Genomic DNA, 19,072 nt, shown 5'->3' with positions numbered 1-19,072 from the left:
CTGGACCCTGTTGGTAAAATCTGGATCTGCCAAACAGTTGTGCTGATGCCTCTGTCACTGGTGCTAAAGTGATTCAGACTCGAGGACATGATCATCATTTCTGTGGGAAAGAAGGGGGCGTTTGAGGATGGACACAGTGTAAGGACATGGCGGTGAGAGAGAAACTCCACCAGGAGTCATGTGGGAACTGCCTGCACTGACGTCACACGGGAGAACGGGGACTCACTTTAAAACTGTGTGACAAAGAGGTGCATGTTCCACTCTGCTTTCCATGACTCAGGCCTTTCCCTAATACAAACAGTAGTATGAGCCAGCCCGAGTGGAAATAGCTCTGGCCTGGATGCTCCACACTTAAAATAGTCCCTGTGGGCTGGACTTAACAGCCTCATGTCTCCTCCCACTTGTAGCAGAGAATAAAGGAGTTCATTGAGCTGATTTCCAGAAGAGGGACGGACAAAGGGGGAGAGTAAGGGAAATAAAATCCACCATATTAAGATAGCATCAATGTAAAATGCCATAACTGTCACAAAAAGGAAAACGTTCTCCAGAGCTGCAGTGTAAGAGTGTGTCACTGTTGGCCCAGTTGGCCTGGTCCTGTTTTTCTTCTTTATTTTGTCTCTGTTTGGCATGGCGTTGTGATATCCTGGAGAGTCGCTACAGCTCAGCGCTCTGGCCAGATGTCTAAATAACAGCTTTAACTTATCGGGCTACACTGCATGTGTGCTTGGTGCACGCACATTAACACACACATAGAGTGAGCACATGACGACTGAGTTTTAAAGAATGAATTTTGGGATTAGTCAGCGATAAGCGCCTTGATGGAGGACTCCAAAAATAGCAAAACATGAAGGCAAGTGCAGGTAATGGGATGTACCTGTTGGCAAAATATAAAGACAACAACATCATCTTAGCATGGAGTATGGGAATGTTAAGCTTATTGAAATGTGGGATTAGTGAAAGTGTGAAGAGTAGCAGTGGCATGGCAGTAATGCTAAATGTATGTATGGGATTGTGAAATATACTTACAGACTCTCCGGGGAGTCCGGGTGGACCAGGGTGACCTTTCTGTCCCTAAAAAGGCAAACAGAAAAAGAAATGAGAAGTTAGTTCTAGAATAAAATAATCAACAAGTGACATAAACACTAAAACTGTTCACAGACAAAGAACAACCAGAACAATTGAGTTTTGTGCAGAGTAGAATATGCATGTTAACGATAAAAACTCAGTGCCATATGCAAGGAATCAATCTGCCCTCCTCCTGTCAGAGGATCAGACTTTCCACTGGCCGTGTTCAGAGAGAAATGTAGCTCGCTGAGGCCGTGCCAGGATCCTGGCATGTCGAGGATATAAATGCCTTCCTGTTCGAGTCAGATATCTCTGCAGAGCAGACTACAACACTGAAGACAGCCTGACATAGTGCTGCCCTACAGTTCTGCTGACTGCAGCAACACGGACCCCCAACAAAGAGTGGAGGGAAAGTAAATCAAAGGTGGGAAGACGTGCCATTCAAAACCACAGTTTAATAGAGTGGGAGAGCAAAACAGAGAGACAGGAAAGAGGGAAGGAAAACAAAATAAAAACAGAAGGGCAAAGAAAGGAGAGCCTCCTGATGTCCCGTTTTCCTAAGCCACAGCTCCAGAGAACCGGGCCAACACTCCCAGAGTTCCTGTAAACCGTCTTTCCGCCCTGAGCTCTGACTGCAGCAGCATCTCTTCTCTCATGATGCTACCCCATCACTCCCACTGGCTTTCACCCTCATGCCAGCACTTTAAACTGCAAACGTCAGCATCATACTCCACGTTCAGCACCTAAATCAAAGTAGATTTTAGTTTCCTTTTCCATCACAGACCCAATCATTCATCATTGTACCATTCTCTCTGCATCCAAGACAAATCAAAGCTCCTTTCATTTTTGGAGTATGTCTTGCTACACCTCACATCATATAGAGAGGCGAAGTCCCTCCCTTTCCGGGGGAGCTCCATGGGACCTTATTTCGTTAAAAGTATGTATTGAAGTCAATGGGGAGAGAAAGATTATCTTTCGATCCCGTTTGAATTGTGCCACGAATTACACATATGATGTTTGTCAATTTAAAAGATCATTTTGCAAGTCAAAAAAACGTGTCGTAAAACTGTGAAGTAACACTTTGTTTGTGTGTGAAACCGCTCCATGAACTACATCTCCCGTCTCGCACCAACACCTAGACGGCCGTCACGTTGGAACATTTCACCTCTTTCTTTCAGAATGAGGCGGAAAGTATTAAAAGAGGTGAAAATCACTCCAAGTCTGGGCACGTTGAGAGCTGTACACACACACAAGGGGAGTTAGTCGGTTCCGTGAGAGCCAGCACGCGGGACCGGGATTTGTAGTCTTTCTAGTTGCGTATTTTTCATAGTCTTATATTTCAACAGTTTTAAGACTCACTGTGACATGGAAATTATTTTTTAAGATTGACAAACATCATATGTGTAATTCATGGCACAATTCAAACGGGATCGAAAGATAATCTTTCTCTCCCCATTGACTTCAATACATAATTTTTCAGAAATAAGGTCCCATGGAGCGAAAGTAGATGGGCGGGACTTCGCAACTGACATCATCAAAAGAGCACTATGAGGAGACGCTTGAAAATACACAACAGAGATGTTACAGGGTGCTGAGAGACCGCTGTAACGCGAGCGGAAATGTGTGTGTGTGTGTGTGTGTGTGTTTTCCATGAGTTTGTGAGAGCACTGTTGGTAAGCAGTGTTGTGGGATGGATGCAAGTGCTGACACATGGCGCCTGTTTAGAAGATTTCCATTTGATGTCGGACCGTTGGGCAGTTATAATATCGTGATGATGAATTCATGTTTGTCTGACTCGCCTACATGTGTCTGAATCTGAAATCTGTTGCCATGAGCCTCGATTTCTCCGTCAGGTTGGTCTCTAGCCCTCCATTTTTCAGGAGATGTAGTGACCCAATGTCGTTCTCATGAGACAGTAATGGAGACTGAGATTTCTTGCAGAAAATATATCCAAAATCAAACCATTTTCAATACCTTATGTTTGTTTTTAAAATGTTCGAGGCCTCGACATTCTTCTCTTAAATTCTAAAACTGTCAAGGATTTTAATGACTTGGGGGAACTATTCAAGATACAAGTGATGGACCCTCTATCCTTTCCTAAATTGATTTCTTTACTACTATTATCAATATTCTTGTGTGTATTTTCTTCTTTATTCAGTCTTTATTTTCCTTTGTTAATCACATAGAAAAAATGCATAAAAGTGGCAGGATAAATAAAACAAAACTGATAACCTGTAATGTGAACACCTGCAATGTGTGCACATGTATTCATCAAACCGAGGAGGAGAAACACACAATACACACGCCGTTCAAGCACAAAGACACATGTACATTGTCATCTAATGACATAACATAGTTAGTACAAACATGTGTAGAGGCTTTTGTTCCCAGGCTGTGCTGTGAGGTCCATGATCCACACACACACACACCCCCCCTCCCTCCTAACCCCACCCGGTCATCTCTGATCTTATCTCGCTCGTTAGAGCTCTCTAATGAGAACGCCCTTCCCACCGGCCTCCTGTGTTTAGCGCCACTTGTTTAATGAGCATGTGTGTTCAATCAGATAAACATACCCAATGCTTTTCATTTAGCTCCCCGGTAGCTCTTTGTAACACTTTTGTCCACCACATGTTACCCCACTGAGTCGAGGAACACCCCAGGGAAGCCCATTTCAGAACAAATGATCATAAAAGACATATTGTGTCTGCAGAAGATTTGCGATTCCTCTGACTCATTACCAGCTACCATGTACCCACTACAGCTGTCCTCTACTAAAGTATTCGAGCTGAGTCTCAAACACTACAAACACAATTAAGTATTTGGTACAATCTAAAACTAAAGTCGAAAACTTTAAATATAAGCTCACATAGGGGTGCAAATACATCTCATATGGAATGTTATTTTTCTTGAGTTTTGAAACAAATCCTGACATTTGAAAAAAAGTGTAAAATTGTTTGTGGTCTAGAAAATAAAAATGTTTACCTATCCCAAACTCTCTACCAGATTCAAGACTTTAAACCAGACAGAACACATGTTGTTTCATTTCTCCTTATCAAATGAAAGGTAATCTATGGTTAACAACTGTACACCACAAATGATGAAGATGTGTCTGGTAGCAGAAACACACTGCTCAGCTCATTAATCTCTGCCTTCATCCATCCTCTCTCTGCCTCTCTCTTTGTGACTTCCCTCTGCAGCGTGGAGCCAGATGATTGCTCAGAGTAATTGTCTGGCTCCATGCATGTTCTGCATGTACAGACCAACATAAAGCCTCTGCGCGGATGTCTCGCAACTGCAGGAACCTATCCGGACAATTTGGCTGAAATCCACCCCGGCGGAAGAGAAACGTCTCATCTCCAGACTGCTTCGCAATTTCAGAATCATGTTGTGCTTTAATGCAGTATCACTATTAAACAGTGGAAGACAGATTTGTTGCTCTTCTTGTAAAGCATGCAAAGAAAATGATGGTTGATTTGACTTATCCCATAATTACAATGATGATTAGCATGTGGATTTGTTAGCTTGAACAGCGGGCTGGAGCTAAATGGAGAGACTTTGGTTTGGAAGAGCTCTTTGGGGAGCTTCAGACAGATTAGTGTCGTACAGTCAACTGTCTTGCATAAATGAGGGAAAAGAGTATGATTAATACACTGTGTAGCTCCTGCAGGGAAACTACAGGAGATCATTGTGCTCTGTATTTGAAGGATGTTCTTGTTAGGAGAACGATGGTTTGGATTTAGTTGAAAGGAAAATCCTCTGCATAAAATATACAGTAGTCAGCAATTCATAGTACATTTGCTTTTCTACTGTGTGCTAAGAGGCAATGGAAATACATAGATGTCTACCAACAGTGTCTTCAATCATTGACCCTCACACATGTACATACAGTATGTATGTAGAATTGCACATGTGAAAGCACATGTACATAAAGGAATTTATCATAAACAAAGAGCCAACATTATGTGTCTCTCAAGAGGGTCATATTTTCACAGAATATAACATAACAAAAATTGAGTCTACATGAGTGTTTATGGATTATGGACTCCTGTAGCTGCATATGGACTCTGTAATGGACCTTAAGGGACAACACTTTTACTCATGTAGCCTCCTGTAAATCTGATTGACAGAATATCTTACTTCTAATGCAATGATACAATAATTTAATGGTATGAGAATCTGCATAGTTTTGATAACTGTGATCAAGTTGAATATTAACATTGAACACTTTATGACTACATCTAGCAAAGTTGCTCAATAAAAAATAGTATTTATTCTAAAGGTCCCCTATTATACTGTTTTTCATCAATATATCTCTGAAGTGTTTTGCTTGAAATACCAAACAGATCACCCATTTTAACATCCCATAAACCCCTCTGTTTCAGCCCTGTTTCAAAAGTGCTGATTCTCTGTCTGTTACTTTAGATGAAAATAAGGAGCCACTCCCCACGCCCCTCTGAGAGAGATTTGGTTAAAAAGAATACAATAGGCGCTTTCACACCGGAGTACTTTTCCCAGTATAGTTCCGATATAGTTCCGAAAATGTGCGTTCACACTAAAAAATCCGGAACTAGAACTTAGTTCATGAGAACCTTTTCACCCCCTTTTCAGTCCCTGCTAGAGAGCAGGTACTTTCCTGGGAGAAAAAGGTTCCCATTTCTGATTGGCTGAGCGGATTGCAAACTACGCCCCGTAAAACTCAGAAAACGTTTTGTGAAGCCGCCATTTTATTTTCCTTGCATTAGCATTATTAGCATTAGCATTAGCCTAGCGCACAAACGGAGAGAGACTAACTAATGGCAACACAAAATAAAACATGGGAGCGGTGGAGATGAGGAGGTGTCGGCGTTCTGGCGATTTACTCGGGGACTTCCGGCCGGGGACTTTGGGTGGCAGTATACGCCGTGTAGTTGTTTGCGGCCTGCCAGTAAACCCAAAGCAGAAGAAGAAGTGACGTCAGCAGCTTAATTTGCCTAATCTTCCCTCAGGGACTTATTCCGGTGTCAACTAAAGAGTTCTGAATAACTAAGTATGGCAAAGTACTTGGTGTGAAAGCGCCTATTGGTGCTCTAGGAGGAGATTCAGGTGATAAGATGGGGGGGGTTACCTTGGTTGGTGATTGGCTAATGGTTACACAAGACAAAACATCGCTATGACATCCAAGTGGCCAAAATCTGATCAGCTCATTTTCAGACAGGTTTTTAAATAAATGGATCAGGACAAAAAGAGAGAGAATCTTTGTTCCTGAAACTTTCAGAGTCTCTTTCCACAGAGGGGACACATGTTGATGTAGAAGAGACATGAAGAAGAGGGGACACATGTTGATGTAGAAGAGACATGAAGAGGAGGGGACACATGTTGATGTAGAAGAGACGTGGAGAAGAGGGGACACATGTTGATGTAGAAGAGACATGGAGAAGAGGGGACACATATTGATGTAGAAGAGACATGAAGAAGAGGGGACACACCAGTGAGAGGATGCAGATCTACTCCCTACGCAGAGGGAATAGACACAGAGGGAGTAAGGTAAGACGTGTGGCTTTTCTAATGTGGCCTTGTACTTGAGGTTTGGCCCAGTGTGTGTCCCCTCTCCCTGACCCTGCCCACCATACTGAAAAGTCATTGAGAGTCTAGAAGAAATGCTGTTCAGAGCGGAACATGCTTGGCTTGTCTGGCGGTGTAAAATCACACTCTGCTATCGCACGTTCAAAGCACCACTGTTTTCTCCATTAAAGTTTTCCATGGAAAACCAGAAGCCAAATTCCAGAATTCCCGGTTGAAGTGTCAAGCTAAGGCTGATAAAGAGCCAGTGTGTGTGTGTGTTGGGTGTGTTTGTGTGTGAAAGAGACAGAGATGGTGGAAGGGAAAAGTACGGAGTAGAACAAAGGGAAAGCTGCCTGTTTTCCTAAACCATAACTTTGGAGTAACGATCCAAACAAATGAGGAATGAAGAGGAAGAAAAAGCCTGGATGTTTCAGGGTGGCCCTCTATAATTGCAATGAAAGTCATCAAAATTATATTGTAGTGACCTTGCATCCATTCAGGACAGGGCGCCTGGGACATTCCACCTGAGCTGACCAACAAAACGAACAGAACAAAACAAAGCCTGTTTCTTAACCGCCCGTCTGAACATTGACTCACATCTCTGTCATGGTGCTAGGCATGTGGGCTCAAGATGCATTAACATCAACAGTGTGAAACACAGCTGTAGTTATTGTGCATTGTTTAGCACAAATGGGTAAATTAGGCGCTCTGTGTTTGTGTACGGAAAAGGAAGTTGACTTCTTGTGGCTAATTTTTACAAGTTTCCATCACAGTCATCATGTCTGTTGTTCACTGACCGATACCTGAGGCATGCTGTGATTATGTCAGTGTGTGTTGATGGAGATGCCATGGCAACAACTTCCTGAAATGATGATGTGATGCTCGGATATCTGATATACTCCTTAGGGGCTGATTTAATAAATTGCTGCAGGAATAAGTCTTAAAGCCCAGACATTTGTCAGCGTTTTTCCACTTTTGGTCGCTGGTTGAAATCAAAGTTTATTTTTATGGGCTTCAATTAATGTCGGTAGTTAGCACAAGCTTAAAGGTGACATGTCATGCTTTTCCGGTTATTACCCGTCCCCTTGTGTGTTATGAAGGTTTTTATGCATGTAAATGGTGTGCAGAGTCAAAACCCTCAAAGTACACCATGTAGGGAGTAAAACTCTAACACAGAAAATACCTCCCCAAAACGCCTCGTTGGAGATACGTCACTGTCCATTTGATTCTTCCGGGTACATCATGATGTCATGTCGTCCCCGGAACGAAATGGACCAATCCGTGGAGCCGTTACGTTACGTCCGCGGAGCCGTTACGTTAAGCCCCCGCTGATTGGTCCAAATTGACCAATCCACGGACTTCCTCACACACACACACTCAATGCAGGCAGCTCTCCTCCCTGGCGAAATTCTCTCTGCAGACCCATTCTCACAGCGTTTATCAACCTTTTTCTTACTCAATATCAAGCCACACTTATTGTTTTTACTTCGGCTGTGACTTTGTGTGTGCTCAGGGTGAGTTTGGCTGTGTTTCGCTGTGTATCGCTAAACAAGGAAATCACACCTCCACGGAGCTCAGCTCGATTCACAACGTCCCGACTGGTCCCGACCAATCGGAGCACACTGGGCTCACAGGGAGGGGGGGCAAGAGCTGCACCGAGCCGTTTAGTGGCGAGAGTGAATACTGCTGAATACACGTAGTTTACAGAGATGCTGTATGCGAAACCAAGTTGAGTTTGGAAAATTGCACAGTATAAATCTATTCTAGTAGACCTCAACAATGGAATTATGATCAGTGGAAATGGCCATGACATGTGACCTTTAAGAGATTATCATGTTTTGTTTTAGGACCAATAATTTGCCAGTAAATACCACACTTAGACATTTTGGAGCTTTCGCATGGCTTAAAGATCCTGTGACACGAGTTTCACCCATCATCGAAACCCATCAATTTTAGTAAATATTGTCCCCTTGAAAACCGTTACTGAACTGATTTTGGATATTTGTACTTTGATAACCATTAATCTGCCCTTCAATGTTGACCATATTCTGGATCTTCTCGGCGATTCTTCAAGTCCCGCCAAATTATGTGTGACGTCATTGCGGGCACAGCGCTCCAGCTGCACCGTTCAGGATCCCAGCATCTGCATGTAAACGCACAATGGCGCAGTAGCAAGCGATGACAGTTTAATTTTGAACGTGTCTGAGAGCTCATATGAAGCTGAGGGATCGGTTTATGTTGTATCTGTTAGAAGTTTAGGAATTAGGTGCGTCAATATGGGCGATCATACGGTCATGTAGCCAGTGGTGGACTGGGACTAAAAATCATCCCGGGACTCTCGACCGGCCCACTTCGGTACCGCTAGTAAATTGTCAACGGGGGGAGTGGGGGATGTGCTAGTGACTTATCCGACCGGCCCAGTTCGGTACCGGCCCATCGGGATTCGTCCCGATGGCCAGTCCGCCACTGCACCCAGCCCAGCCCACGTAAACTGTCAACGGGGGGGAGCCTCGCTGCGGGGAAACGGTGGACCTAGTGTCCCGATCGGAGTGGGAATAATAATAATAATAATAATCCGTGCATTTTATCCATTCATTTCCCCAACATTGTGGTAAAAAAACCACACGTTTAATCCATGTTGGTGTACTACAACTACAAAAAGCATCGGTTTGTTTTCTCATCAGGAAATGCAGACCGGCTCAAACAAACGATTTGTAATCATCATTCTCACGATCATTTAATGTATCATATGTTCGCCGAATTGACATGAAAGCACTAATAAATGTAGTTTAATCCACTTGAGTTTACAACTACAAAAATAATCGATTTGTTTTTATATCACATCCGACGGGAGGAAATTCAGCAGCTCTCACTACCGATTTTTAATCCTAATTTAATCATCATCTTCACCACGATCATTTATGTTTATGTTCACCGAATTGACATGAAAGCACTGACAAATATGAATATACTGTAGTCAACTTCATTAAAACGTTATTAACGTGCCTAAACTCAGTAATTCACCATTTCTACGCATGACAACACACTTTGTCCGTGTTTGGCTCTCTCGCCGCACAGTGAAGCGTTCCCGCATTGACGTCACTTCCGGCTTCCCCCAAAACTTCAAAATGAGTCGAAGGAATTTCCCCGCGATGTTCGAAATTATTGATATTTATCGGAACGGTATCGCACCTTCTTTTGTAAACTGACGGTTCGAGATTAATAGTAGCCCAATATTTCATTGCACAACAGTTGTTGGGAGGCTGTCACAGGCTCTTTAAAGAAGGCATTTGCTAAAGCCCCTGTCACACTGTCCCGAAATTGACACCCGATGGACACACGAATATGGAATTGTGAATTTCGCACGAAGATGGCCCCGAACCACACACGAAGGCAACATTTACATTACATTTAAGACATACAACTGCAATGAAAGTACCAAAAACAATTATGTTACAGTACTACAGTATGATACTGTACTGATATCTTCAGACTTTGTTCTTTACTTTATCCGTCGTTATATGTAGAAGATATTACGTTTTCTCCGTAATGTTGTTTCCATAGCAACAACAACTTCCTGTCAACTTGCCTTCAAAATAATATATTATATCCTTTTTAGTTTCACAGAACACAAATTGGGTTATTTACATAATATGTTTACATGATTTTGTTGTGCAATAAAACAACCCGATGGACACACGATAAAGGAAATGTTCAAATTTGGCTGTGATCGTAGCAACATCGGGCCATTCGTGAGGGCATCTTAAGCCATCGTATGACCGCTGGTGGAGTTTCTCAGGCTCCGGCAGCAACTTCGTGAGCGGTGGCAAAATCTTTGGCATGCCAAAAAATTGCCGAAGGACCTTGAGAAGGTTCATTTTCGTGTTGAATTCGTGTGTCAATTTTGCCCCTCGTAAGGCCATCGTGAGGGCATCTTGTTATCATCGGTGCCATCGGGCATTCGCCCCGATCAGAGTGAGGGCGAATGCACCGATGATAACACGAAGATGACACGATTTGACAAGATGCCCTCACGAGTGCCTTACGAAGTTGCCGCTCACGAAGTTGCTGCCGGAGCCTGAGAAACTCCACCGGCGGTCATACGATGGCTTAGATCAGGGGTGGGGAACCTTTTTCCTCTCAAGGGCCATTTCCATTTTTACAATATCCTCCGAGGGCCGTATACAAGTTATTGATCTCTGCTTAAAAATACTAAAATCACAGATTCATTTTGCCTTTCTTTCATGCTGTGCAAAGAAAAAGCAACCTCTTAATCCAGATATTTTACCATGACTCGCGCATGCATGCATGTGCACGGTTGTGGCATGAACACCAAACAGAAAGATATGGACACAAGATGTGTGCAAAAGTATTTAGTTTCCTATCCATGTGGACATGATTTAAGTGGGGGGGAAGCTAACTTCCTCTAGGGTGGGGGGGGAGTTAAAAGCATCAATCTGGTGCACTTTGAGAGCAACATTAAGAGATCTATGGATACATCTCTCAACATCCAGATGCTAATAACAACAAAGTTATTGACTGTATGATCAGTATGACAGATGAACAGATCGCCACTGGGCTTACAACTAAAGACACAGCCACGTAAAAACTGCGGCATGTGTACAGCTCCTTATGGGTACTGCCATTTCTGGAAGCGTTCTGGTGCTCTCCGTCAGAACTGCACCCGTCAGACGAGACATATACCACGGGATGACACGTTAGGCTCGTGTTGTGTTCAAGGACCCTGACCTTGGCCAGGAAAAACAGGCACTCGCTTGTTTAATTTTTTTGCGGTCTAGATTTCTTTAATTTTTTTCTTTTTTGCGTGTGTTTATAAATTACCTCGAGGGCCGTACCAAATTGTCTCGCGGGCCGTATCCGGGGGCCGGAGGTTCCCCACCCCTGGCTTAGATGCCCTCACGAATGGCCCGATGTTGTTACGATCAGAGCCGAATTTGAACATTTCCTTTATCGTGTGTCCATCGGGTGTCAATTTCGGGACAGTGTGACAGGGGCTTAACAAGCAGCTAAATGAGACTACTATAAAACATCAAACCAAACATTCGTCCTCTTTAGTTAAATGGTGGTGACATTGAAGTTATTTGCTTTTTTAGGTTATCTTTTTATTTCTGCTGATTGCATTAACACTTAAAAATTACATTATCTGAATGAACAACATGTTTAAGAATCATACACCTTTGTTAGCCACAGAGCTTATTTTATGCAATTATCGAAAAAAGGAAAATTCCATTTGATTGGGCAATGCCAACTTTCGGGTTGGCTTCCAAAGATTCTTCTTCCTTGCAGCACTCTATACATCCTTGGGCTTCATGGAGACAATTTGCTGAGCATCTGCACTGCTCATATATGTTTTAAACACTTAGGAAGTACACACTTTCAGTTTATAAACAGGCCACTTACACTTACCGACTGTATGCTAAACAACAGTATAATACGTCATTAAGTTGTTTTACGCTCTCACCTGCGGCTCTGTAACTGTCTAACTTTCTGTCAATTCACCACCAAGACTCATTGAGCTTGAAAGAAATGTTTTCCACAAGCTTTACATTTTCCATTCTGCCCGAGTGTGTAAAAACTAAAGCGAAAGACAGAGACATACAACTGGACACAGAGACACACAGACAAAAGCCAACTGCTAACAAAAGCCATAAATCCGAGGCAGCCATCCAACTACAGTCCGACACTGCAGAGCTCTGTGGCTCTGAAATGTAATTGGACACATACAGAGGCACTTTACACCTCTGCTGAAATGCAAACAGTCCACCTGCTAAATTCAATTACTCAACAACTTCTTCTGCTTTGTTTGAAATGTGAGCATCATTGGGCTCAATTCTTTTTGACGGAAAGCAGTGTATGAGATCTTCTGCCACCTTGAGACGCGTGTTTACATCTGATTGTTTATGAATAGTGGAAAAGATTCTTTTTCTACAGACCTGAACACCACATAAGACACCCTAAGCTCCCCAACAGTATTTAACACTAAAAGCAGCATTGTTTTTAATATGAAATTAGTTTGGTTGGTTTGGTCAACAAGCTTACTACTTTAAGCTAACAGTTGATGCTTTATCTGATACATTTCAAACTATTTCAACCATTACTTCTAGCTAACCATTTTAACTGCCTTTCTATTAGGTTTATAACTATAAGGTTACTATTTTGACTGTTTATCCATCGCTTTAGATCATTATTTCAAATGTTTCCTTTGGCTAACTTCTTATCTGTTTACTACATTTGGCTAACTGACTAACATTACTTTAGGCTATTTCTTTCCAACAGACTTTAACCTAACACTTTTCCCCGATAGATTTAACACCAGCCATTTCAACTACTTTTACTTTTAGCTAACAACTTGAACTGTTATCATAACTTTAAGCTAACCATTTTGACCATTACCTAACTATTTCATCCTCTCTGCTAAATTGTTCACTAGCTAGTAAAGAAAAAATTGGAGAAGGAAGAGAAACTGATGCAGTATCCATCTCTGTAAGAAGCGCAATAGATGTGTTTATGGAATATAATTAGAATACAGACAATACATATTACACAATAATATAAACATGGACACAACTCAAACATTCCCATTGGACTCACTCTTTGTATGTTTGTCTACCAGAAGCTCTGTCCCACTATTTCATCCCTACACTCTTGAATCAGACAGTGGTGATGTTGTATACGAGTGCATGATCCTAATTTCCCTAATGACAAAACAACTCCTCCTTCATCCCTCGTGACATCCTTACTGTCAACATTAAAAAAAAAACTCTGTGCTGCATCCAGCCAACACAGATGGAAGAAATGGTGAGCACAGCAAAAACGAGGAAAGGGAAATGGAGAGGATTAAGGAAGAGGGTACAACTAGGGAACTTTACAAAGGTCAGTGAGTTTACTTTACAAAGGTCAGTGAGTTTATACAGTACACACACATCACAACAGACACAAAAGTTGATGGAATGCTGACTGAAACTTTCCTGGGCTTCCCAAACCTCTTCAAGGGCCGTACTATTTTCAATTTGCACATCTACAGTAAGCACTTTGCTGACACACAACATCAATTGTTGATGGTTTAGCTCTTATGGCAAGCATATAACACCAATGAATTACATTTGATTGGAAGGAATTCAGTGCAAGGGATTTAGGAGTATTGCTCGTTCTTACCTTCCGACCTTCTTGGCCAGTCAGTCCAACCGGGCCAGTAATCCCTGAGTCTCCCTAAAACAGAAAGCACAATCATCAAAATGCACTTATGCAGCATTAAGGAGCCTGCCAAGCAGGACGTTGTTAGAAATTAATGTAGCATGTAAGAAAAGGTGCACTACCTTCTCTCCTTTAGGTGCTGGCCCAGGTGACATGCCAGGGTCTCCTTTCCTACCCTGATTAAGAAAGAAAAATACAAAGGAGGACATTGTGTGGGTGAATTTATCTGAATAACTTATTTTAGACAAAAGAAAGGGTGATGGTGTAAATCAATTGCCTTTACATTTTCCATACATAGGTTATAGGCTACAATTGATGCAAAACAGCAGGATTGAGTTACCATGTAGCTCAGGGGTGGCCAACCCGCGGCTCTCGAGCCGCATGCGGCTCTTTGCCTAGTTTCATGCGGCTCTTCAGTTCATATCGAATTGTATAGCCTATGTGTGAGTTTGGGGGAGAGACACTGACTCCTGACTAGTGTTGCACGGTGTACCGATACTTGAAAGGTACCGCGATACCCTGCCGTTAAAAACGTTACGATTCCTCCGTTTCATTAGTATCGGTACATGACGGGGGGAAAGTCCTCCGGTGAGAAAGCGCCGTTTTAATAAGAGCCGTGTGTGTTCAGCGCTCTGCTTCCACTCCCTGCACTGCAGCCGTGCCTGCAGTCCCGCCCCTCTCAAGCACGCTCTAAGTCCCTCCCCTTTCTCGTGCACGCGCTAGCTACCAGAGCATGTGAGAAAACGAGAAGCATGGCTGCAAGTGGGAGTGCAACTGCCGCTGCGCCTCGGCTTGTTGACAAAAAAGACGCCAGAAGCGACATTTGGAAGTATTTGAGCTATATCTCTGACAGTGAGGGCAAGCCTACGGACACCACGAGGCCTGTCTGTAAGACATGTATTGATTTGATTTAATACGAATTCTTGTCATTTATTTTATTTATTGTTCTCATTGTTTAAAAGTTTGTGTTATGGTTATGGTTCTGGTGTGAAATAAAGCACAATAATTACATTTAAGACTGTTTCCCTTTTTTTAAGAAAAGTATCGAAAAAGAATCGGAATCGCAATTCTTGACTTGGTATCGAAACCAAAATGTTGGTATCGTGACAACACTACTCCTGACAGTTAAACCTGATATTTAGTAGGTCTGTTAAGTATTGAATGCCGATAACTCTGACGTAATTTGGCCGGTCAAAGTTGTTTGGGCTCGGATAAAATCGCTCCGTTACTTTCGTCCGGTGTTACTTTCGTCCCGGCTCTCCCTACATGTGGTGTCAGGTGTCAGTATGAGAGGATCTAATTTGCGCGTCTAATTTGATGTGGTCCAAGAGCCAATCACAATAATACCTGCGATGCAGTGAACCAATCACCTTTGAGGGGGGAAAAACCTATCGTTGATTAAACACTATCCAGTGTTTCCCCTACCATTGTATTGCCCCTGGAATTCAAGGTGTTTAAAAAATATATATAATTTTTTTTTTTTAATATAGCACCAAATTGCAAATAATCTATAACTACTGTCACTTTTCACATTGAACATGTGCTCTTTTATTAAATAAACTAAACTCTTTCATTTTAAGTTGTGAGTTTAGTGTTTTTGACCCTAAGAAACACTGATGCATTAATCAATAACAATAATCCACAGCTGCTCCAGAGGATTTAAAAAATATATATCCCAATGCCACAAAAATGCATCAGTGACGTGGTTGAAATCTTGTCTCCAGAAAACAAAAAACTGTTTGATGTGGCTCTTTGCAGTAACATAGAAAAAATGTGGCTCTTAACCTCTGACTGGTTGGCCACCCCTGATGTAGCTGATAGACTCCCATTACAGATGCTTTGTTAGATGAACAGCATTACATGGGTTAAGTGCCCCTCAGGTCACGCACAGCAAGCTTCATTGTCAGCAGGTAACAATAACGTGGCTTCAGCACATCAAAGCTATGGATCGGAAATGAGTGCTGAGTGCATGGACCCCTGCTATTTACAACTTTATTTCATTTATTAACGATGAAAGAGGAAAGATTGCAGTGCACCCCGAGAAATCAAACGCTTCAGAGTCATTTTCTCAACACACCTGCCAGGTAGAAAAAGTCTGCTCGGCACCAGTCTGCTGAGAATTTGCTCACAGGCACAGTTTCAATTTTTTCCCGCCCAGTATTACTCAAGTACTTAGTGTATGCCCCTGAATCTGGCATTCTGTGTGAGTATAAGTAACATAACTTTCATTATTTACCCACTTGTCTTATCATTATTATTTACCAGAAACATTTTCATAATATAAGAAATAGTTCAACATATTTGGAAATGCCAACAAAATCCAATATAACGTCCACTCACTAAGCACCTATAAAGCGAACTAATAGCTTTGTTGGTAGAGTGTAAAGATGTCCTAGAGATTCTAGGAGGTCAGTGTTTTTTCCTTTAAGTATTTAACAATGAAGATCACCTAGTGAGATTCAGAAGGGTTGGTAAGGGAATTTTGTGACTTTTGGACAGGGCCAAGCGAGGTGTTTTGCACTGTTTACAGTCTGTGTGTTAAGTAAAGCTACCACTACTTTATATGTAAAGCTCAATAGTGATAATTGTTTTTAACTCAGAAAGCAAGACTCTGGGGAAACACGCTTATTTCGCTTTCTGCTGAGAACACACTCCTGTCTGTTTTGTCAAACTGGAAGCTACAGCCAGCAGTCATCTAGCTTAGCGTAAAGGCTACTGACTGCAACTTCATTTTTAACATAAAGATATTACAGTTGTAAATATCATCTCATCGAAGCAAGTACTGTATTTCCGTATGTAACATCAAACTATTCCTTTCAGTATAAGATGGCAGATACCTGTGAGAATCAGGTTCCTAATGATGGGGAAAAGATGAAGAATGCAACATGGAATAATATAAATGACATCAGGGAGACAAGGACAAACACAGTCCCTTCTGGTGACCTGCGGAGGTCAGGCTGCTGCACAGTTGTCATTTCTGAAAGGCATTTTCATAATGCACTTTGAATACAGGTACTGCTCCTTATTATGTACTCCAAGCAAACTTTGAAGTTGTCTTGGGCAGGGTCGTCTCCTGTTCACACGCTAACATTTGACAGATTTATTTGGAGTTCTCACTTTCCGACTTGTAATGTTTTCCCCCAGGAGCTCTGATAAATCACTCCAGCTCCCCTGCTGTTCAACTAGCTGCCTCTCTCCGCTCAAGTATGCATTGGTAGCACATGGACACAAATGAACACGGAAACAGAATATAAATGTATAGACATACACACACATTTTCCCATCACATTACCCACAGCCCTACTTTCTGGACGCAGGTATACAGTAGATTACCCATATGCAGACAGTCAGTGTGAACTATGTTTTTGTTCTGAAAGCTAAACAAGCTTGAATAAAAAAAACACTCTTATACACAAACCAGTCTTTTATATATCTTTGTATGAATCTGTTTGTCTTAATTAGTTATGCTTTGCATGTGGATATATATATTTTTAAATATGTTCTTCTTTTCTTACGGTCATGTTTTAGAAAGGCCTTATTAGTTTTGGGGTTTTTCCTTTCCTGAAGTGTGTTATATAGGTTTGTGTGCATGTCAATTGTCTGAAAAGGCTCAAATCCCTGTGTTCCCTCCAGAGGGAGTTACTCTCACAAACACACACACGGAAATGTAAACCTGATTTCCCCCCTGGCAGCACCACATGTAGTGCTGGGATGTTTCTCATGTCTACAAATGTCCAGGTGTGGCTGCACTGAACTTAAATGACCCTGATCCTTTAGCCACAAAGCTCTATTACCCTTGGTGCCTTTTATGGACTCCAGCTAATATAAAACATCTCCCCTTAGAGGCAAGAGAAGATCATAAACTTCTTATTAAATAAGTATTAGAGGCAGGTACATAATCATGTAATGGACAAATCAACACGGCTGCAGGGCATTTTGAACAAAAAGCCAGATTTGTAATCATTAGTTAGATTAAGTGTGTGTGTATGGTACCTTGAGCCCAGGTGGACCAGGTCGGCCAGGGTTCCCATGGGGACCGGCGGCGCCCTGTGAAACAGCCAGAGAGAGAATAACATAATCAAAACAGTGATCGAGATCTCAATCAATCATCATATTGGGATAGAGCCGATGCAGACTGTGGCTACTGTGAATGAGACCAGAAAGAGGAAGGGGGGGGGGTGGGTTAAGTCTGTCTGGAGAACCTCAGCTTTCATGCTACTTTAACCTATTTTCCTATACATCAGCTGTGTGTGTGGTGGTGAGGTATTTGGGGTTGGTGTTGGGGGTAGAAGCTTATGGAAAATGGGGTCTGTGGAGCTGCTTCACCATATGGATGTGGTTTTCTTGCCCCCTGTTGCCTCCTCTTCACAACCCCCCTTTCCTCACACACACACACACACACACACACACACACACACACACACACACACACACACACACACACACACACACACACACACACACACACACACACACACACACACACACACACACACACACACACACACACACACACACACACACACACACACACACACACACACACACACACACACACACACACACACACACACACACACACACACACACACACACACACACGGCATCTTAATGAGTAATGCAGATCATCTCGTATCATAACACTTTGAATTCCTCCGCTGGTGTGTGTTTCTGTCAGCATTGGCTGAGGAAATGAACAGGACTGTGTCTGAAAGCAAACAGAGTGAGATCTACAGTAGCAGCATATTGGTAATGTGAACCATCTCGCACCGTCCAAAAGCCCCCCCTGGGAAGGCTTAGCAGAAAACCTTTTGGAAGAATGAGAATAATCTAAACCAATTTCATGACAGAAACAAAGAGGTTGAAGCTACATCCCCACCATCCAAATATCTGTCTACCTTCTCCTCCTCTGAGAGTATTTTCAGTGGATCTCTGACCCAACTCCTGCCCTCCACGTGCTGTGTCACCCTCGGGCCCCTAACCCACCCCCGGAGGGGGTCAAGGGTCGCGCGAGTCAGAGAGAGCGGAAAAAGACCCACAATTGCTTTAAGAGCTGGGTCAGCGAGTTTCACTGAGGTGAATCAAAACAAATCAGGAAGCCATTATATTCCTGTTCTGCTCTACAAGCATCAAAAAACAACGTCTACCGATATATCAATACAGCCAGCGCTTAATTATCCACAAAAAAGGAAGCAGTGTGGGGTTAGGGCAGGGTTATACGACTCAACAAAAAAGCCCTTCTGAGTAAAGT

The 19,072-nt window shown here is 42.5% G+C and overlaps 1 protein-coding gene across 1 annotated transcript in view; it reads right to left on the bottom strand.

The window, feature by feature from the left end:
• LOC117560206 (collagen alpha-1(XXVII) chain A-like) overlaps positions 1-19,072 on the bottom strand; it is a 111,708-nt gene that overhangs the window by 48,013 nt on the left and 44,623 nt on the right. Inside the window, exons 5-8 of the mRNA XM_034237048.1 lie at positions 17,815-17,868; positions 13,944-13,997; positions 13,783-13,836; positions 1,027-1,071 (exon numbers count right to left, since the gene is read on the bottom strand). Of these exons, the coding sequence (XP_034092939.1) occupies positions 1,027-1,071; positions 13,783-13,836; positions 13,944-13,997; positions 17,815-17,868 (207 nt within the window). The remainder of the gene's footprint in view (positions 1-1,026; positions 1,072-13,782; positions 13,837-13,943; positions 13,998-17,814; positions 17,869-19,072) is intronic.

Source organism: Gymnodraco acuticeps, unplaced genomic scaffold (assembly GCF_902827175.1).
Source record: "Gymnodraco acuticeps unplaced genomic scaffold, fGymAcu1.1, whole genome shotgun sequence".
Taxonomy (NCBI): Eukaryota; Metazoa; Chordata; class Actinopteri; order Perciformes; family Bathydraconidae; genus Gymnodraco; species Gymnodraco acuticeps.
This window is presented reverse-complemented; position numbering and strand designations above follow the sequence as displayed.